Consider the following 23214-nt stretch of genomic DNA (forward strand, 5'->3'; position numbering starts at 1 on the left):
CTATTTGCAACATGTTGGCCAATCACAATGCACGAAATCTGCCAACAGTCTCAATAGATGTTAAAAAGATGATTTTGTCCCCAATAGTTTTCCTGCAAGTAATCAATAGAAAAAAGGGTACATGCCTTTCTAAATTGCTGGATCCAAATTTCACCATGGGTAGTTTCGGGTGATTAAGTTTGACTATATCCAGCAAGAAATGAGACCGAGGGGTACCCCCCCACATGTCCAATTGCTATGCACACTCTAGACTATTGTTACCCAACACATCCCCCCCTAGATGTCTGAAAACAATTCCTCAGATTCCAGTGAAAATACGACCAACACAAAGCAGGGGGGTTCTCTCCGTCTCATATCTTGCTTTATACGATTTTTTCTCAAAGAGCTTTTGTTCCACCAGGATACACATAAGTAGATCTTTTTGCTATCCCTCCTTAACAAAAGAAGTTAACAGAAAGATGACTGCCATGCACAACCTCAACATGGTTAAAATAAACATGTATGGTACCGGTATATGAACACAATGGTGATCAGTAGGGTCTTTGATGTGACTTAAATCGCATTGGATTACATGGACAAACTGCAGAGGGAAACTTTTGGCACTCCTGTAAATCTGAGAATGCGATAGTCTGTCAACCGTTGTCGCTCAAACAAGATACAGATTTATTTTAGGCATACAGGAATCTCCATCATCACAACGTGACCAGGAAGGCTTCAAAGCATGACGTGTGAAGAAAAACCGGGGGAGTTGGCACCCTCTTAATGCAATAAAGAGGCATGAGTCAAATGCATACCGCTACGTTAAGTTTCAAACCTCTCCAAAATGTTATGTTGTGATTCAGTTCCCTAGTCCAAGTGCATCTAAACATTTGGATGGCAAAGGAAGGCGAGGGGATTTAGGGAACAGGGCAAGATGTTAGCTCAACCAGAGCTCCAATCTTTCAGCACCAAGGCTGGCTGAAAGAGTACCACGCGGCCTTCCCTGTCAGTGATGCTGAGGACGGACAAGCACACCTCGAGGAAAATAAATGAGATGACCTAGACTCGATGAGAGGGGGAGGAAATTGGAGGAAATGAAGCCTGTTGACTAGCTCACCTCAAGTTGACTGAGAATCAACCCCACTTTGCAAGCTGGAATAAATATCCGTGTGATTTCCCCCAACCCCACATCAGCATCTTTTTTCATGATTTGAAGCCTCCATGTCAAGCACCGAAAGATCATTTTTACCCAGCATGGATTCGTGCATGAGCAGTCCGATAGCTACAAATATTTAACAAACTGAATAAGAGCAAATATCTATTCAGCGACAAAAATAAACAAAAACAAACTTACCTGCAGCATCATCCACAGAAAGCTGTCGAAATTGGAAAAGAGAAGAAAAACACTCTTGTTTAATATTTCAGTGCCATCCCTTACAGGTGTTTTAACCCTCCACATCCACAACTTTCAAAATACCGGACATGTTTAGGTACCAATACCAGGAAATCTTTCAGCACATGTACTGGTAGGGTGAAGTTTCTAATTCTTGTTCTGGTTCTAGACGGCGTAGATTTACAAGCTGACTATTCCACCCGACTGCATTTAGTGACAGCAATGAACAACTGGCTCTTGATTAAAAATGTCATCAAACAAAATATATAGTCAAACTGACTACCGGTAGGTGCTTATGGAGTAATCATTAAGATGAACAAAGCCACTGACTGGAGTGGGATTTGAACCTGCAACCTCCATCTCTGTTCATCTTGAAATTACAAAAACCACATGTTGTAACAAAGAGTCACAACATATCAGATGGCCGACTTTACTCAAATTGAAAAAAACCATTTGCAAACAACTGTCTGCATTTCCTTGGTTCCTGTCACAAAGACATTACCAATGCATACATTGATACAAATGCATATTGGTAAGCAGCGGTGCCCTGTACATTACAACTCCCTTTTTGTTGTAAATTTGTTCGCTGAAGATGAAGGGATGAGTAATACCCTGAGAGTGCTGGGCTGACAAAACAGTTACGGGATATCACAAGCATGGATGGCAGCCATGGATATGACAGTGGAAAGCATCCCTTGGCAAGGCAATTGCTTCTCCCTGTGACCGATGATTACTAAAACTTGGGGGGAGGGCCCAGAATTTGTGTAACTGTTCGCTTGGTTGCTCACTAGGTCCTGAGGGTTGCCAAAGGCGGTGCAATGTAGCTGCGCCTTGCTCTGCAGGGAGTCGAAGTGGGGGGGGGGAAAGGGATAAATTAGCCCACTGGCAAGGGCTAATAATGTTGATAGCTCTCTGATCTTTTCATTACAGACGCCGCATGCACAAGGTGTTACAGTACTTGCTCCATTACCTCATTGGCCAAGATTCCTCCGATCTTGCCGAATGCCGGCATGGTGATTCCGTATTTATCCAGCTCCTGCTGCATGGCACTGATCTCTTCCTCTACTCAGGAAAGCACAGGGAAAACATCAGAAGCAGTTTAGGAAACCTAATTAAATTTGGGAATTGACAACCTATCTCCATTCTGTTACTATTTTATTTAAAGTAAGAAAAAAGAGTTTGGCATGTGCGCAATGCATTTTTTTGACATGGTATGGGAAGTCTTAAATACCCCAAGGGCTAAAATATATTCTTAGCCACAGTAATTGCACCTTGATCCATAGAAGAACTACTTCTCATTTTTATCAATGACAATCCTGACACCCGAAACTGTTTGATGATTCAAGACAACTAGGATTAATATATGCAACTTGGACCTGGGTAAAAGTGGCTGGCAACCAATTCTCATTTTTATGTTTAATCTTTTTTTCACTGGAGAAAAGTAGGTATTAAATCCAAAAACAAAACTGCCATTTTGAATTTTCACAGAGCAACTTTTGATCATTTTTACAGGAAAACGCTCTGTATTGTTCTTCATCTTTTTTTTGGTAAATAAAGCAGTCTAAATTAAACTTGCTTGTTTAGAAGAAAATGGGAAACCATTCATTTTTCAGGGTCTTTATGCATGTGAATTTGTCTGTTTTTTCCCTGAAGCAAAACACATAAACTGCAGTCGTGTTACCCGGTTTACAGAATCTGCTTGAACTACACCGTTTATACATGTTGGAGCAAAAGGAATCCTGTGGAGTCTCCTGCATGGTTGGAGCTGGTTCAAGAGACAGCTTACTGCATTGCTACCGTATTTCTGGTCACGCCCCTTTCTAGGACACAATTTTCAGTGTCCAGCATAGTTGGAGCTAGTTTCAAGAGACAGCTTACTGCACTGCTACCGGTACTTCTGGTCATGCCTCTTTCTCGGACAAAGTTTTCCACTCAATACCTAGGGGCTAGGTTTGATCGAGACTGTCATGGAACATTAACTTTGATGTGATGTACAGTACACATAAAACCTGAGCACAGCCTCACAAAGTCTTTCATATACACACAATGAATACTTAGGGACTATCAAGGACAAGTATTTGTTGTTTCTGATCAACTGGGGAATTTCTGAGTCATGTTCATGCAAAGAGAAAATAAAACGGTCACACGTAACTTTCGCATCACAAACATGACACATAGCGGTACATGTAAGTAAGGGTCCCTCAAACAAAGTTCCCATGTGTATAAAGGGTTTATCACATGGTCTTGTGAGCTCAAGGTTTCCAAGCATGACTAAACACAACTGGCCCAGTATCAATGCCAAGGGATTGCCCCTGATACATTACAACATATTTCCGGATGGCTGTTTTTTTTTTCCCCTATTAAATGCCAGTGCTAAAGTTCGCGGCTCCGGCCCCAAACTTCATGCCCGGCTGGGGCAGGCTTAGGTGACAGCGGATGTGCCCGGCACAGGTGCAATGGTGAAACCAAATACGAGGTGGTGCCAAAAAACAATGAATATCATTAGCTGGACCCTCAAACCAAGCTAAAAGCAAAGGCCACAATCTCTGCTTCAACCAATTGTCTAACGAGATTGAGTGTGCTCTATCTGTCATCATTCTGCGTCGGGTTACATTCGGAATTACCTAGCTAATGCCTATGTGTGAATATGCACTGTGAGGAAATTACAACATGGCTACTAGTATCAGTAAGCAGTACGTGTCTATCTTGTACAACCAAATAGCAGGAAAAATCTTGCTTACAAAAACAGGTTAGGATAGAAAAGTTGCTCAAGCTGCCACGTACACTACTGAGAAGGAATGTTTGAAGCCATCATTTCATTTTGCAATGCTGTATCATCAAGAGGGTTTGTAAGTTAAAAGAAGTTGATGAAAACATACATGTAATCTGATTATCTGAGTGACACATTGCAGACCAGCACTGTGAACAATGGAAATCAATAGGTATGACCAAATCGTCTTTGTTGCGACACTCAAGCATCAGGATCTTAGAAAGAGTACAACAAAAATACATGTGCGGACTCTTTGAATATTCACTCAGGTAAATGAATTCTCACGACAGATTTGAGGGATTAATTGGAAATTCACGTTGTTACTATGAAATAATTGGGCCTTTTTTCCACTTCAATGCAAATGGTAAAATAAAACCATTAAAGACTGCATGTTTATCTTCAAAGAATTGAAGTGCACACAGTTCTACCAGTAGTTCTTCACAACTGTGACTATGCCCCTGGAACGCCCTTATCAAACGAACTGGAGAAGATCAATTTACCAGTGAAGTCCACTTTGCCATACAAGCTCTCGATCTGTGGTGCAATGCCCAGCTTGAACAGGTACAAGCTGTACGGGGAAATGGAAGATGGTGCAAACGTAAGAAATCCACGAGGTATCGCACAGTAGGTTCCTTGCAAGAAAAACTTCACATTTCAATTTTCATTTTCTTCCCTAACACACACAGACTGGCATACATTTATCCAGTTTTTACTGACAAAAAAAGTCATTAGTTCATTCTGAATCTTTTAACTGATACAGCTGATTACACCAATCCGTTATTATGATCAACTTTGTTTTTAAGGATATCCAAAAATGAATTGTTTCTGACGGATTCTGTTGATTTTGGCAGAATGTCCAGAGAAAATCTGAAGGGGTTTCAGGAAGAATTATAAAACTAGCAACTGATATATACAGTATGTGCGTACACATACAGTATATACATGTATATATGGTACATGGACGATGACACGTCTTTCAGCATCAATAAAGTGATAGTACCACACTTGGGGCAGTTGGGTTGACAGAGTAACAGCACAAGTACTTCTTTCCATGCCTTCCACCTTTGCAGCCCGGGTTCGATTCCCGGCTCGGTGCACATGTGGATTTGGTTTTCAGTCCCCACCTGATTCTGTGGGTTTTACCCAGAAATTTCTTCCCTAGGGTTTATCTCCCAACTATAAAACTGTAACTGCTTCTTATTGTCTCCTCTCTACAAATGTGGGTGGATGTGGGTCGTTTGAGGGCCGCCTGAGATGCCCTTGTATGCAATCAGCTTGACCAGTTGACCACGCTTAATGTCTTCCTTGTACAGCACATTTGAATGCACATTATAAATGAATATTAAATTATTATGTGGCCACGTGGATGGTTAAGGATAACTGAGCGTACCATTTCAATACATACATGTACATGTACAGTGTATGGCAGAGGAACTACATGTAGAAGCAACAAATCTTACAGTACATATTCCGTCATTAGAATCATGCCGCACTAACCTGAGGGCGTGGAGGCAGTAGACTGTTTTCGGCATGTTCTTCTTGTCATACACATCCGTGGTCTCAGGGTAAAAAATCTGCACAATTTTGAAATAACAGAAGAGGATCATCTCAGTTAGTGATCACTGTTGGTATTGTAGTATTACTCTGAAATGAAAACGAAACCTCAATTCATCCAGCGATTATGAAGCCTGGGATAAAAGATTCACTGGGACTTTTAGATGTAAAACCGATAACAGCTTAGGGAAGTGGTGTTCAGAAATTGATTAGCACTGGCTGATTCAGTCATATCTCGAAAACAAAATGTCAGAATTTGCAGGCAATAAACCAATATAATGGCACAAGACAGTAAGATCAAAAAGCACACATGTACATGCAGGATAGTCTGCAAATATGGACACTGTAGACTTGTTGTTTTATGTTGCATTTTAATACAAAATATTTGTTCTGGTACTGTACATGTACAATACTGAAATTAAATGATCTGTTCTCTCTCCTTCCTCCCCTCCTGAAAATCCCCAGAAGTACATGTACACTGTACACTCCCAGACGGCACACACTGTACATATAAATGTACTTGTACCCAGGTGAAAGGATCCCACAAAATGAGCCCTAGGGCTATTTTTCAGTAAAAATGTTTTCACTTCAATAGAAAACTGGCTTCTCTGTTCTGATGTACCAGTATCACTCGACATTCGGGGATGAAAAAAAAATATGGGAGAGGGGATAAAATGCTGAATGTTCCTATCGATTTCACAGTTCCAGATGGTACAGTATGGCATATGTACACAGCCTCTACATGTGCACATGGTACTGGTAGCGGGTACATGTACCGTACTACCGGGTAGTAACTGAACAACATGGCTTGATAATTTGTGATTCCTTCAGCTACGTGTACATGTAACCCTGGGCCACATACATGTACATGTAACCCTGGGCCACATACATGTACATGTAACCCTGGGCCACATACATGTACATGTAACCCTGGGCCACATACATGTACATTAACACTTGTTTGATCCCAGAGTAACCATACAAATACATGTAAATACATACATGTACAAAGTATTCAAAACTACAATGCTAATGTCAAACACATGATGCATGTACGGTACATGCCAAGTATGAACAAATATTGAAGCTGTAGTGTCTACCATGCAAATACCGGTACGTGTACATGTACATGTATGACTACATGCATCGTACTAACATGTTGGTCTCCAAAAAGAGTCCGTCATTTCCATCCATGTACCGGTACGTTTACATTGTAAATGGAACGCACAGAAAGGTTTAACATGTGCGATTTCATGACAGCAGATGTTACGTTTGGAAAGGTTGGACAATGCACGCCCCATCGATACCAGGATATTTGCCAAGCAAACGCTGCACTGTAAAATTCTAACTGCATATAAAACAAACCCAGTGGAGAGTATAAATACTGTACATTTACTGCAGGCAGCCCCAGAGAAAAAAGTTACATGTACATGTAAACGTGACTTATGGGGCCGAGGACTGTGGTATTTGTTGATAAATAAAAATTTATGGAAAAATCATGAAAATACCTGTAAATTAATAGGGACCAACACGACTTTCAAGTGACGTGCAGGAAAGGCATGCGTACGCGTTTCATGCTGCTTGGACACTGAAATAACTTTGCACAATTGTACAACTGAAGAACATCTTCAAATACAACTAAAGTATCCATCCTTAGACACACCAGTTGTAAACCCTTCATGGGCATGATGTGCATGTACTGGAACACATAATGTACGTGGACACCATTTAGGTTTTTTGGAGGTGCATGTACATATGTACACTGTGTGAGTTTAGCCTGCTCAGGGGCACAGGAATAACCCAATGTTGGATTAAGTGTTGGGGAGAAAAAAACTTAAAGTGTAATTTTCTAAGAATTTTTTTTTTTCATGTTTTCTTTGTATTAGAAAATGTGGAGATTTTAACTAAATGTGATTTCTCTTTTATTACGACTGGAATGAAGAAGCTCACAGACCGCCATCTGCATAGGCCCCTGTTGGTTACGACCCTGTGATGGCTGGTATCATTGTGCGCAACTGGAACTGGTAAATGGACAAAATTCAGGCTGTGGTGTGTCATTGATAACTCATTAATATGTGCACAAAGTCCTACCGAGGGCAGTCCAATTGTTTCCATCGACCTGATCCACTGGACTGTGTTGTCCGTATGGCGGAAATGAAGACCGCTGTTCTGTGGACAGACCAAAAGAAAAATAAACATGTGTAAGCATTAATCACAGAGTCAATCAAGCATGGAAAACTTTGTGTTGCATGTGTGTTTTGTAAGGTGCCAGGTTACAAGGTATCGGTACCAGGCTTAGACGGATGAAGCTATCAGTTGGTACATGTACATGTATACACGTATCTTAACTACTTGGGTACAACTCTACCCAAGAGCAGCATATTGGTGCTTTGGTAATGCAACACCAACTTCCCTTAGGCCAAAGTAAACCATTCAATTCAATACGCATACCCATACAAATATGCACTATCATTTTACAGGTACATGTACAGTGCATGTATGTAGGATTGAGGAAAAGTGCATAGCACAGGTACATTGGTGATTTGTGCTTAGTACATGCACAAGCGTGCACAGATGCTGTCCTCTCATCGCTGTGAAAAGAAATTGTAAGATGCAATTTTTTCCCCAGTAAACAAATTAAAAAACAAACATTTTACAAATAGGTTTCTGTAACCCTGGCAAAATATTCATAAATACGGGTATATGTAAACGCACACACAAAAGCATGTGGTGCACACTGTGCACACGTACATATGCAAAGTGAAACATTACATAATAGTAAACACACAAGAAGTGACTTATAAACAAGACTCTCTCACATTATTTCTGCTGCTTTTTTTACAGCACCTGTACTTTTTGAGTTATACGCGTACATAAATCTAACAGCGAAGAGCTTAGAATTTTTCCCGAAGCCCCCAAACACTCAGTGTTTGACTATTAAAGCTCTTGTTGTTGCTTTTGTTTAATTCTTGATCTGAGAGGATTTGATTTGTATTTAGAAGAAAATCAGGATGTTACCAGAACACATAAACCACATCGTTTCTTGCTTACCTGATATTACAATTTTCAAACATGTAAAATTGCTCAGAAGAGAAATGTACATCTATGATGCGGGTGTCTATTTTTTTAATTCCTCAGCATTCAAAGACATGGTCAATCATTCATTAAGTCCACTCCACTTCTGATTGTACATGTATCGGTACGTGTATAGCAAAACCTATGGATAGGTTACAGTAGCTACATGTAGGTCAGTGCGAAAATGACAAAATGAAAAACTCTACAGAATTTGAGCTGTAAAGAAACATAAACATACTTACATGTACATACTTAAGTAATATACACTGGATAACAAAAGAAACTTGCCACTTCTGTCAAAGGCCACAAATAAAAATTCACTCCATAGAAATAAACAATTTTTGTATACAGGTATGCTGCAACACCCCTTACTAATCACGTGCCCAAAAGCAAGTGATTATCTTTATAACAAAGAAGAAATTGACATGCACAGCAACTTGGTTACTGAATCGAAAGTCACACACAAAAGCAGTCTCCACCAAGCAAAAATGACCCATGAATGGACAACATTTTAAACAACCAATGACAAAGTGAACACCTGTTTTGTCAAAATGATGTGCATGAGTAGTTTCGGTATAGGGATGCCATCCTCACTGACTATGCATACACATTATTGAAAAGTATTGAATGTGACTTCTTTATTTCGTCCTGTGACATTGAATTCAGCGTAAAACTTAAGGCTCATTCTGTTACATTCTGTGACTTTTGATTCAGTAACCAAGTTGCTGTGCATATCAATTTCTTCTTTAATATAAAGGATAATCACAAGTTGCTTTTGGACATGTGTTTAAGGGGTATTGCGGCATACCTGTGTACAAAAATGGTTAATTTCTATGGAGTAAATTTTTATGTGTGGCCTTTGACAGAAGTGGCAAGTTTCTTTTGCTGTCCAGCATACATTGTACATCAACATGCTTGGTCTTCAAGTGGTTTTTTTTTGGGGGGGGGGAGATTTAGAAACCCATTCTTCAACCCCCAAAACCAACCAACAGTAAAAGTCACAAGCCTTGAAACTGTCCAGAAAACAGAATTATACTGCAAGCTTTTTTTTTTATTACTGATGGCAACTGACACCTCCAACATGGCTATAATTACTGAAGTTGGACACGAGGTCAAAAGAAAGCTTATCCACATGCAACAATTTAATGAAGTCATTCCTTCAAAGACAGCTGAGTCAAACTTCCACATGATTAAAGAATAACTTGGCATTTCCTTGGAGTGTGATGGCACCATTTTCTCCAAACTCTTGTCCTTCATCCGATCCCCATCCATCAAGAAACATGGGCCACATCTTGCTTCCGATAAAATCTCCAGGGTTTTCTCCATTTTTTTGTTGGTTTGTTAATTGGTTTTTGCACCCTTACAATGTACGTATGCAGTCAGGCTGATGAAAGATTAGGGGAAATGAATTTAAAAGAAGGAAGATAGCCGTTTATGAATGTGGCAATTTTGTACATGGAAACAATTCGCCTGTGCTCACAATGCATCTGGAAAAAGTCATAGTTACCACACACACCCACACACAAAAACAAATCCAACACACACACTTCCAAAAAAGAATAAACAAATCACACACAAAAAAACAATCCCATTTGAAAATGCCTGTGAAAATGATAAAAGTGTACAAAATGAAATGAAAGTCCAGCTGGCACTAGAAATGCTAGACATGTTCCAATACAAGTACATGTAGAAACCAATGTGCATGCAAGTACATGTACTGTACATGTACGTAAACATTACTCTGCCAAATTGAGGGAGAGGGGTAGCCTTCCTTACACTTAAAAAGTCCTCACAGAATACTTCAAAAACTCAAAACGGGAGTAGGGAGCTGCCAGTGGTAAATGCACACTCCAAGTTTATTATTCTTGTCAACACCTTTATTTAAATTGTCCAACATCATTATTGCAACTGATGTTACTGGCCCACTGTTTATAAAATAAACATAAGAAAAAGCCTGACCTACATCCCAACATGGGAACAGTACATCAGTACTATTTATTGAAAGCACAGAGTGTACAGCATTCTGTGCGGTGTGAGTCATCAATTGTTAAATAAGGAAATGACTGATGAAGATCAATATTAATGGAACTAATCACGCATGTAGCCTGACGAGATGTGCTTACATGTACTTGAATTGATCTGTTGGCTTTCCTGCATTGCTTACCAGTTTGAAAATTCTTGAGAAAATTGCCTAAAAATGTGAGCATACATGAACACACCATACACTGTACACGTACATAACATGGGCGGCAGAGGGCGTGGATTTGGCTCAGTGAATTGACATGTACTTGGAAAGTTTTCATGCCAGGCAGATGTCATTTTTTTTTAATTCTGGGTTTCCCCCTCTTCAGTTAGATGTTTGAAACAGCTTGCATAAAAAGCCAATGTACGGATAATGCAATTCGAATGCCGCTGAGCTCCAATCCTAGTAACCAAACAGATGTACATGTACATGAATGTGAACGAAGACTGGGCGAAAGAATTTTCCAAATTTGCAAATCATTCGTAAAACAAATACATGTACAAGTATGTTAGTTTATTTTAAAAGTCACCACTCATACAATTGGAACTTTTTCCAACAGTGAGGCAGTGGCCCCCTACCACAAATTACATGTTTACAATACACACAGTAAATGTCCACATGCATTGCATTCAAGTAGCGGTAGGTACATGGATCACAGGTAGCATGTACGAATACTGTACCAGTACATGTACACTCCACACTGTGCACACTGGGTTCAGCCAGCCCACACCTCATTTTTTGTTGTATGGGACCACTCAAGGGTGAAACCCAAACCCATCAGGAATTCCTTTCTATTTGGAGCGTCATTTCCACTGCAACAGCTACAAGCACCTCCAAATAACCATGTACATGTACACAATGTACATGTACATCATCATATGTACACTGCACCCTGTGGGCATTTAGATTTTCATTTTTGGGTTATGGCTCTAACCTACATGTACAGTACATGTACATGTACATAACAAATACACTATACAATACCAACCAGGTAGTCTGCTGGCACCCTCGGGGTGTATGAAGAGTGTAGTTTCCATTCTTGCTTTGTTCAGAAGTTAAAGATACATACTGGTGCATGTGTACTTTCTGCAATGAGCTTACGTTTTTTTTAATGGATAAATACTCAGAATCACTGCCCACTTGTACCATAACGACAACAGTGTGCAGTATTAGGGGGCACAATCTGTGAACAAAGTGATTAGGGAAACACAGCAATAGAATAACCAGATTAATTTGATTTAAGAAGATCATTTACTGGAGCAGGGGGCCTTGCTTTCCGCTGCTGTGGGTTGACCAACAGTGACATCCAATAGACCATTCGTAGCTGTAACCATGCATCGCAAGCATAAACGAATGATCATATTGCACCAGTAGACCCGTGGTACCATACTAAATGCATTTCAATCAAGTAACCAATAATATCATTATCAATTACTTTTACAACGGCTTGCAGAAACAAATGTACTGTACACACAAATTTCACATGATGTGCAGGTAGTACATATGTGAATTAATAATTTACGAAAGTCAATGAGTTGCTTGAAGTGCAACATGATATCAGGACAAAAGGTTGAGAAAAAAGTAGAGAACAACTTCAACGGGTAAACTCTTTCCCTGGAGCAGTACGAAACTTCTGCATGTGAGCATGTGTACATGCACTGTTCGTGCATGTGTTACTACTTCATGGCTACTGACAGAGGAAGGTGGGGTCATTCCATAAGCATCCTGTTGTTTTGAACCACAGGATACCACATTCAATAACATGGTGCCTGGAAAAGTGCGCCTGGTTGGTTTCAAACGGTTTCTTAATTCCTATGCAAACATTTATCTACGTAATACCAGGACTGTTGTTCACGTGATAATTTAATGCATGCGTCATCGAATGATTTCAAAACCTCCCTGTCCACTCCCAGCAGATAATGAAATGCAAACTTTTCCACAAATGAAGATTTTTGAGTCTTTCCTAATCACAACCTGAAAGGCAATCTGAATACTGTCTCTGAAATCATTACTGTAGCTGAGATGTTTGCAGGGGATATCGATTAAACTTGTCATTCCAAAATTTATGGTAAGAACAAAAAACCTGCCCATGCCACTTGTACTTGTAAGTATTAATCAATTACTACCATGCAGAGTTACAGGTAGATGTTTCATACAGCTATGATATTACACTGTATGTGCATGTTGTCTTATGATTTAAGTTTCAATTCAATCATTTATTACTTTTTGATTTTTAACAGAGGAAACTTTCATCAGAACCAGCATTAAGGAAGGTCATGTTTTAATATGTACAGGTGCATGTATGTGTAGTACACTGTGCCTCAAGGTACTTTTATGATGACAACTACCGAACACGTAGCAATACTGTAACAAATATTCAAGTACCGTACATGTATTGGTACAGTAAAGAAGGGAACTTATCATTTTAAAAGAAAATTTTTTCGGAGGTGATCAAATCCAGCTTGGCCCGGACAGAACTCACTTTGTATCTCGACTGCTCCTTGTCATAGATGCGCTTGAGGGGCACCTTTTCCGGGGCATAGAAATGAGCCAGCTTGCCCAGGTACACGCCATTCCTCAGCCCCTCCTCCAACTCGGTGGTGGGAGGGAGTTCCTCGTTTATGCAGGCCTCTATCCACCTGATGATTGGCAAACAAAGGAAAGTAAAAAAAAACATTTGACGAATTTTAATACAAGTACCGGTACCATCCTACAAAAATGTGTGTTGAGGCCATTTTTCCAGAAAGTTTATCCCAGTGTGGATCAAACAGAGCTAAGTGAGATTTTTCTTCTGATGTATCACTCATTTAGTCTGGTATCCTGATGAAAATCGATGTTATGTGAGTGAAATTCAGGTGCATGGACATGTACACATGTACAGTATGTTGAGGGTTCCCATTGGTTTCCACAAGACTCTGTTGAAGGCCTTTCACTTTCAGGATTTCACTTTCAGTGCTGAAACTGGAAACTGCCCCCTCACATGACGATGTTATAGTAAGAGCAAGCATTTCAGCAAGAATGGGGAAATAGTGGCCACTTGTCTAAATCCAGGGCAACTTCTCTACATGTACATTAGACCAAAAACTACTTTACTCTCTTCACACTGATTTTTTTCCAAAAATGGTCAAAGATGGACTGAGTGGCTGTTACCGTAGGTTAGTCCAGAAGTGCACTTTTTTTCACTTCACACGCAGCTTTAACATGACTATTCCTTGAATGACGAAATGCTGACACAACATCATCAGAATCGATGAGAAAATTGGGAGATGAGCTTATGCCCGTAGTGACGTGTGTTGCGGTTCAACCTAACTTTGGCTTGCCACTAAGCTACCTACCCTACACTACAGTTGACTCCCTTTCCTCTGAACTGTGTACATACATGTACCAGTGCACGTACAGTACACTGTACAATCACCAACATGTAACATATACAGTACATTACATGTACATGTACATTGTACTGTAGAGCATACAAGTTTGCAGAGTACAAGTTGTCCCTCCACCGGTACGGGTAGTTCCAGAAATTAGGGGTACAAAATTGTGGCATTTTTGTGTCCCTCTTACACCTGACCTTTGTTATTTCACATGGAAATATGTATCACCAGAACTGATTTCAAACTTTTACTATTTGTTTGGCAGGTACCAATTTGCATTCATTAATCACCCTTGGAAATAAGAAATTTATGTGTTCTGAACTTACAAAATCATATGTCAGATGTGACAGGGACATGAAAAAAATTGGATTCGCCCCTAATTTCTGGAATTACCCATATAAATATGTACGCGTAAGTTCTGAACAAAAACCACCATGAAACAACTATCGGTAGTAGGTAATAGATACTGCAACATGTACTGTACATGACGCACAGGTACCAGGCACTGTACATGTACAGTGCATGAACTTGCACTGCTGTACACATTCTGGTTAAACCGTACCAACAATATTGCAAAATATCAGTAATTGCACATTCATTTGCGCAGCTCATTTCCATACATGGCTCTATTTATGCATACATGTACATGTACTTCCTGTCTGCAGATCCCTTACATGTAAGGTCAAAGTCAGAGATCAGGGGTCAGGACACTACACAGAGACACACCCATCAACTACTCCAGCCCCCATAAACACTTCCAATACTTCCTCTAGAAATGATTCAAACGACCCAAATGACATTTATGTGGAGCCTCAAAATGCCAGTTACGGAAAATGCATCCCCAAGTACCGGGTAACTACCGGGTACCATACATGTACAATGTACATGCACATGTATATCAGGAAGTCCGATGGCAAAAACATATGGCATCAACTGTGAAATGATTTTCGCTGATCATTCCCGGTTTATTATTAACAAAGTAGACTCTGGGACCACTGACATGGAAGCAGAAGGTCGTATCTGGACTTAGAGACATTTCTGAGAATGACAACATACATAAATACATGTACAACGCCTATTCAGTTTGGCACTGGCATGACTGCTGATTTTGAATGGTACATATGCCAGTAACAGTGCTGTGGTAACTACTGCGAAATGTACCGATACTGGTAACCAATGCCAAATTGCTTTGTACCGGTACATGCACATGTGCTGTTTAAATTTCTGGTATTCATTACTGGAATAAAAACTAATTTGACATCTAAACACAGACCGAGCAATTTACACATGTACATGTGTACTTACATGTATGTACCGTACATGTACATACAGTATTTAGTCCATAGATTTCGTGTACATGTATATACCGTATACCGGTAAATGTACCAAAACATTATTGTGACATCAAGTCCCCACAAATCAGTTCAAATCTTTTCCAATAAAAGAAATCTTCCTGATGTGCACATCACAGGGCAGTACCCTGGTACATGTACTGATATTTTTCCACTTTATAAAGGTACCCCCCTATATGTAATTTAAACAAAATAACAGCGAGTAAAATTTATTGAACACACAAGCACGACAAGATGGGAAACTGACTCAGGCTTCTTCCCTTTCATACAAATTAGGCCATAAAGGTCTGAACCTGTACGGTACATGTAATGTACTTCAAATGTAGAAACCATTTCATCGAGAGAGGAAGGAATAAATAAAACTAAAATATACCCATCTGTTTTTTCTCCTTTGCCTGAAGGTCATGTGAGGTCAGCCTGCAGTGCAACCCTGATAGCCTGTGTGTTGTTTCATGTCCAGACTGGTTTGATTAAAGTTACACTGCAAGGGCACAATGCCAGCTGGGACTATAGATGGATGCGCGCACAGTGTTTGTATTTGTCTGGGTCACAGATGTGTCAATACTTTGTGCACCATGCCCCATTAATCCTAACAGTCCCAAATCCTCCATTAAAGGTCATGAGACAGCCATGTACATAATATGTACCGATACATGTACTGATTTAATGTACAACTGCATACAGTACATATCGGTACATGTACATGTACTGTACCTGTACCAGTACTTGGTATTGCTGGAAATTGTCATGGCTTTTGACACCTGTAAAGACCCGTTCAAACTTCCCGGCAAATGAGAAGGTGAAGCAAATTTGATGTCATAAAAGATTTGCAGTGCAATTTGTTAGAATTTGCTCCCTCCCTTCCAACATCTCAATTCCAAGTTCATGTTAGCATTCGTGTCAAGTAGTGCACTGTATAAACCGGCCTCAACTTTGTAAACAGTGAGACTATAGTTTTTGTTCTAACCATGTTCTGACCAATGTGAAAGCTATGCGTTGTGCCTTGCCACAAAGCACTTGAACCCTAAGTTTAAGAACCGCTGCTGTGCTGAAAGTGAAACCTACATGTACATGTATGTGAATGAGATGCCACCTGAAATTATGGTCAGACACCTGACAGTTTTGGACCACCTTCCCTTATTCTGTCCACACAACAGTCAGTGGCTGACACTTTGTACATGTACATGACAGCTCAGCTGACCTTGACAAATGGCAGACTGAAAAAAGGATGATGTCAAAGCACTGTTGCATCTAATTTTACCCTCTGCCTGTGTAGTTACAGGTATGGTGTCTCCTGGGATTAGTCCCTGTACCAGTATTATGAAAGTTCACATAATCCTGGGCTAGGCATGCTGTTGAAACCGGTGTAGATATCCCAACATTGATATTAACACTGGTGATTAGAGTAAATGTACTGTGTACATTAAGGTGCTTACTAGTAGGCTGCGTTGAAAATTTCATACAATTATCAAACAAGAATTATGCAGGTACCGGGGTACCGTACATGTACATGTATAGTGTACATGTATATGTGCATACACGTAGTGTAGGCAAATAAGGTGATGACTATGAAAAACTACAGTTGACACTATGACCAGTCTACAAATATGGAGCAATTGAAAACTCACAGTCCATAATAATTCCTAAAAAATTGAAAGCCAGTTACTGGTATTAAATCAGCAACAATATTACAAAGCAGCATTTTTAGAGGTATTTGAAACTCTGGTAAAGGAATGAAAAAATTCACACTGAGCCTTGTGGAGATCTAACCAACTAAGAAACAGACCGGGGAATTTATCGTATGTGCCACACTTGTCAATTTTTAGGCCATAACAATGCCTTACCGGTATTTTTAGGACGCACATGTCAGCCAGTGTACATGTAACATCAACCTGTTGCAACTTCCTCTTGTCGTAGCAAATTTTCCTGCAACCTACATGTATCAAGGTACCGTATGGTACACACAGAGAGCGACACCCCCCCTCCTTTGCTAAGTCTCTCACAGGAGGAACTGAAACCCCCCCTTTAATCTGATTCCAAATACTGGTTCCACCACATCACAGCTTCCCATCTGGGTCTGCATGGGACCGGTTCCTCAGGCATGACCTCTAAAGCCTGGTTAACACAAAATCCGATGAGTCACACCCTCCTCCTTGCCAAGCTCTGCCCTTGAGCCCAGGAGGTCAAAAATTCATTTATTTTGGGTGGTTTCCATTCAGATCAATGCAAGGGCCGGCCCAGGAGCAAGATCCCCTGCTGCAGTTGTACCTAAGGTAGAGATTGTTTATGTCCCAGTCCATACAAGCAGATGATGCAATGATCAGGTAGAGATTATTTACAGAACCATCACTGTTTACATATCATGTACTGCATGGTACATGTACATTGTACAGTACACTACTGTACCACACTAACTGAGGAAAACCACCTGTTGTCATGGAAGGGGGGTAATTTCAGAATTGCATAGTCAACAAACTGAGTCAACAATGGGAAAATGTTTTTAAATCTCACAAAAATGCATCACTGTGAACTTCTTTTTGACAGCCACGATTCGATGCATTCTTATAGTGCTGAAGCTCAAGGTGGTTTTTTTTAGCATACTGAAAGATATATGCAAATGAGATCAACAGCTTTGGAATCAATCAAAATTGAATACCAACCTTGACTTTGATCTGTGGACGGCACTCCTTGAATTATTTTAGAAAATGATTCAACGAGGCTTTGCAAATGGATGGGAATGTGTTGGGGAAGGAGTTGCAAAGTGGAACAAACAAGTTTTGGAGGACGGACCGTGCCCTCTTGTTGGCTGTAATTCAACTGTATCCAAGGCAAAATAAAAGCCACAGTCTGACCCCTGTAATGCCTGTATCTGGCATGTCTCATTCTACCTTCATTCAATGGCAAACATAGAACGGTTACACAGATGTCAAACTGGTATATAACATTGTACAAATGTGCAGACCCCTCATTCTACCCACTGTAGTGTATATTCCGGTAGACATACACTGTAAACACGGTACGTGTACATGTATGTACTGGTATGCAATTTTGATTCCCCAAAGGTAAAAACACACATGCACAGTGTATGTACAATAAATGGCATTGTTATGTCTTGGATACTGTTATTTCACTGGTCGAGTAGGGTCGTATATCCAGTTTACAAAAACAAAGTTCTGTTTACTTCTTTGCACGATTTCACATACCCTGTACACATACATGTACATGTACGGTACCCACTCCAAGGCTACCAGGACACTGTGATGATTTTACGTACAAAGAAAGTCACAAAACCAGGTCCAACTTGTTGACATGGGTATGAAAGAAAACTACAGTAGTCGAATGGTGCAATGGGGGACATGCATGCATCTGCCTTCAGGAGGCATGGCACCCCTGACTATTCTCAGAGTATTGCAGGTTCCTCGAATGTAAAAATCTCAACATCTCACATTACAGTCAGTCAAATGTGACCTGCTCTGTAAAAATGAGTCACAAGTCACTGGAGCCACTTTTGAGTTTTACACTGTATTAGATTGAGGAATTTGAGCTCTTTGGTTTGGTACATGTACCGGTATGTGTCACTCAGTTTGGTATGATGAAAGTGGACAATGCATCAATGTTAAAATGTCGAGGATTCCTCTTGCTTAAACACTGTGCAAGAGTTTTCCAAAGGCCTCTGACTCAAAAGTAGCTCTGGTGACATGCGACTCATTATGGCAGAGCAGACAAATACAGTAGCTGTATAACAAAAATAGACCCGAGACCTGGATGCAGCTTAACTCTTTGAGTACATAAACCCTCCCACCCATGCAAAGTGTGGGAGAGGGGAGGGGGGGAAGGAGGGACAGAGTGGTGAAGATGTTGGCTGCACTCACTTCTTGGTCTCTTCCAGATGGCACAGGTACTGGTAAGCGATGTTCTTCATCCGCTGCTCGTCCATCTCTTCCCCGGACGCCCGCACTGGCATTTCCTCATGTTCATCTGGGCAAGGAATGAGGGTTGGTGAAAAAGTTTTTTAAGAATTCTACATAACGAGGTTGTTGGCAAGAAGCCCTCAAAATATGTTTCAATCATTTGTTTGTCAGTTTGTTTGTTTAGTTGTCTCTTAATTTTCAGAATTGATTATCCAAGTATAAAATCTGGATTCAAATTTCTCCCTGAAGGCCTCTGATTCAGTTTAAACAAGCTGAGATTGAAATCTCATCTTAATTGAATAACTAGCTGATTATCAGATACACTTGTACCACATGTACCAGGTACATGTAAATGTATTTTGTGTAAAGCTACAATGTACCTGTACATGGAAGAATTGTGGCTACAGGATTACAATGATATCCTGCAAATTCTAACATTCACATACATCAATAGGTGGAAAGGCTTGCAGTAGCACCAAGCGAAGGAATATATCTCTTATGAATATGTGTGGTTCTTTTTCGCCGTCTTTCACCATGAAAAGCCCGAAATTCCATTCACATACATGCAATGTACAACATACATTTTGCATGTAGCAACCTTTGTCAAGTGTACATACCTGGGTACATGTTCCATTATGTACATTTAATTAATGAAGGAATGAAAATACATTCCTCCATGGGAGTACAGAAACTTAGAAGTGGACCAAGTGAGAAATACCGGTAGGACTCTATTACTGGTTGCAAGGTTAGTCAACAATTCCAAACTCTGAAGCTGAATTTCTACATGTACATTCCAGCCACATCGCCTGCCCCAGTTAGTGTTGCACACAAAACCAAAAGATATAGGTACCGGTAAATAAAAAGGGATGAAAACTTTGAGAAAAGGGACACCAGCATTATTGCAAACCAGCATCGTTGCAATCAAGTATCATTGCAACCCAGCATCGTTGTAATCCAGCATCATTGCAACCCAGCATCGTTACAATCCAGCATCGTTGCAACCAAGCATCGTTGCAACCAAGCATCGTTGCAACCAAGCATCGTTGCAATCCAGGATCGGTGCAATCCAGCATCGTTGCAACCCAGCATCGTTGCAATCCAGCATCGTTGCAATCTAGCATCGTTGCAACCCAGCATCGTTGCAACCCAGCATCTCAAGCTACATGTGCAAGTACCATGAGCTGACGGAAGGATTTTCATCTTTGTAAGCACAGAACACCTCATTCTTGAGCACTCAAAAAATAATGTACACGGACACGGGTGCGTTTAACATGTACCGGGTATTTGCAACTTGCAAGCACTTTGCACGTACATGCTGGTACAAGTACCAGAACTGAATGAGTGTGGGACAAGGCTCAATGACTGCCACAACTCCTTTACTGGTGCATTAAATTCAACAGAGTTTACTAAAGCAATGCATTATCATGTACTGTACCTGTACAATACATATACGCGTACCTACCTGTATATATGTAGTATCTCATTTTGAAAGGGGCTTAATAATGCATGTAATAGTACCCTGACAATGTCTGGATACTGTTTGGAAGATTTAAATAGCTTTCTACACCACTGTCACTTCAATTTGCGTAGATAATGTCATATAATGACTGTGTAGTCAACATTCAATTGACATCACATGTATATGGTATGTGGATATACATGTATGTGCACAGCGGATTAAATTTGGGGCCTGGTTTTTAACCATAACAAATGTTTCCTGTTCCAGATGAGAGAACGTGCAGTACGTGCGTACTTCTGTCAACTGGAATCTTCACATGTGATACACGTACACTGGCATGTACACCCACGTGTCGAAACAACCAGTACATGTAAATGTGTGCTACATGTACATGGTGTACATACATTTAAATCTGTGATTTCTTCCTTTTCCCTTCAAAATGCAAAGAGCCCTCTAACTTGAAGGTATAACCAAAATTCATGTTTTGTTTGTACATGTACAGCTGCAGCATGCACATTAATTAAGAAGGAAAACTGCCAAGTGGTACCGGTAGGGCATGTTGCTGGTAACGAGAAAGGCATGACTTGCATTCAGCTTTAAGAGGGCAAATACAGGTATCTGTGGGAATACACAATTGTATACACCGCAACATCAGCAGGGGCCAAAACTTGACCAATTACAGCCCTAAGAAGTGATTATGCACGGTGCTTTTTTTATAAAGGCAAGGAAAAACATAACATACATGTAAGTATGCTCTGATGCAATCTACTGGTAATTGAAAACAAATATCCCAACTTTGCTAAAATGATACATGTATCCCAATAGTGTCATCTCCTTATTTTGCTGTAGTATCAGTTTTCAAAATGTTCTTTTTAAAGCAAAACTACCAGCAGAGATGTACAACGTAGAGTTGTAATTTCAAGCAAAAGGAGTTACGGTTACACATTAACTCAATACCTTTAAAAAGGTGAGAGACAGTTTAATTAAAATGTACATGTACAGTTGTGTACTGCCCACCAGTCTCTATGCATTTACAGATAACCTACATGTTCTATTTGCATTCTTTTAATAAAAGGACTGTACTTTTGTAGTTCAGCCATTCCAACTTGAACTTATGTACACGGTAGGTACACGGTAGGTACATGTACCAGCAGTACCGGTATATTGGTACCCTGCATGTAGCCTACCACCATGACCACACCAGTTTAGGTGCCAGAACAAATCCATTTCTGTACACCTTGAAAAGAAGCAGAGGCTTTCTCAGTTGGGTAATGGCTCTTAAATTCATCCTGAAAGTCAGGATACAGTCAAACACAGATACATGTAAGAAGAGCACCGTTAGTACAAGGTCATATTTATAACAAGGACAATTTTAGGTTCCAAGTCTTTGTTTTTCAATAATGCAAGGTACCGGTAAGGGTACTGTCAAGGACCTTGTTTTAACAGTGATCCACTGTACATCTACATGTACCATAAACATTTAAGATTTTTCTTGTTTTTTTTTTTAATTTTTCTTATGATTTAATTAATACTGCAGACTGTTAATAATTATATGAATCTCATTCTACTGGTGCATACACCTTACATGTACAAGTACATGTAGATACATGTACACGTGTACATGTATTTGCTGATTGCATGAATTTTCTGGAAGTTCAAACCTTTTGCCATGAGGTGAAAAAGTACTGAATGTCATATGAATGTTTGCAAATGGGACTTCAGTAAGTTCAGTTGAACATGACTGGTTGCAAAGGGTGTTAATTCTCTGTTCAGTTGACCACTAGCATGGTGACTGTTCACAATAAATTTCTATGTCACATAATGGTGTGTACATGTAATGTATGTACCTCTATGCTCTAACAGCATTGTCCTACATTGTACAGTTCAGTACCACCAACACAATAGGACTGAACTACACTGTATGCGTACATGTACACATGAATGTCACTGAGCATGCATAAATATGCAGCATGGCCACTTGGCATTCCAAACTTCAAAAGAAATGTTAAAAAACATTATCGTCAGCCAGGAACGATCATCCATTTGTCTGAGATGTGGATGAAAATATCGTGCAATATTTGAAAAAGAAACATAAAAAAGATTTCTAGGGCATAAAAAGAAACCCTACATATAGATCGGCACTGTCACACAAGAGTACATGTACATACGGGTAGGTACTGCGCATTATTTATTGTATGCAAAACATGTAAGTACATTTACATGTACCGGTACATACTAGTACTATCGATATATGGGCCAACACGTGAACTTGTGATGATGGCCACCAAATGTGAGACATATTCAGCAGTGTTGCAGCACACCCC

General features: G+C 40.0%; 1 protein-coding gene across 2 annotated transcripts in view; it reads right to left on the minus strand.

Annotated features, from left to right (window-relative positions):
* LOC110987066 (ras GTPase-activating-like protein IQGAP1) overlaps positions 1–23214 on the minus strand; it is a 61658-nt gene that overhangs the window by 35009 nt on the left and 3435 nt on the right. For both annotated transcript variants that reach the window (XM_087137423.1, XM_087137422.1), the window contains exons 2-8: positions 19393–19498; positions 13277–13433; positions 7788–7865; positions 5640–5716; positions 4643–4710; positions 2343–2434; positions 1334–1355 (exon numbers count right to left, since the gene is read on the minus strand). In XM_087137423.1, coding sequence (XP_086993549.1) covers positions 1334–1355; positions 2343–2434; positions 4643–4710; positions 5640–5716; positions 7788–7865; positions 13277–13433; positions 19393–19498 — 600 coding nt within the window. The remainder of the gene's footprint in view (positions 1–1333; positions 1356–2342; positions 2435–4642; positions 4711–5639; positions 5717–7787; positions 7866–13276; positions 13434–19392; positions 19499–23214) is intronic.

Source organism: Acanthaster planci, linkage group LG05 (assembly GCF_054643075.1).
Source record: "Acanthaster planci isolate LZ-2023a linkage group LG05, COTS_SCS, whole genome shotgun sequence".
NCBI classification, from domain to species: domain Eukaryota; kingdom Metazoa; phylum Echinodermata; class Asteroidea; order Valvatida; family Acanthasteridae; genus Acanthaster; species Acanthaster planci.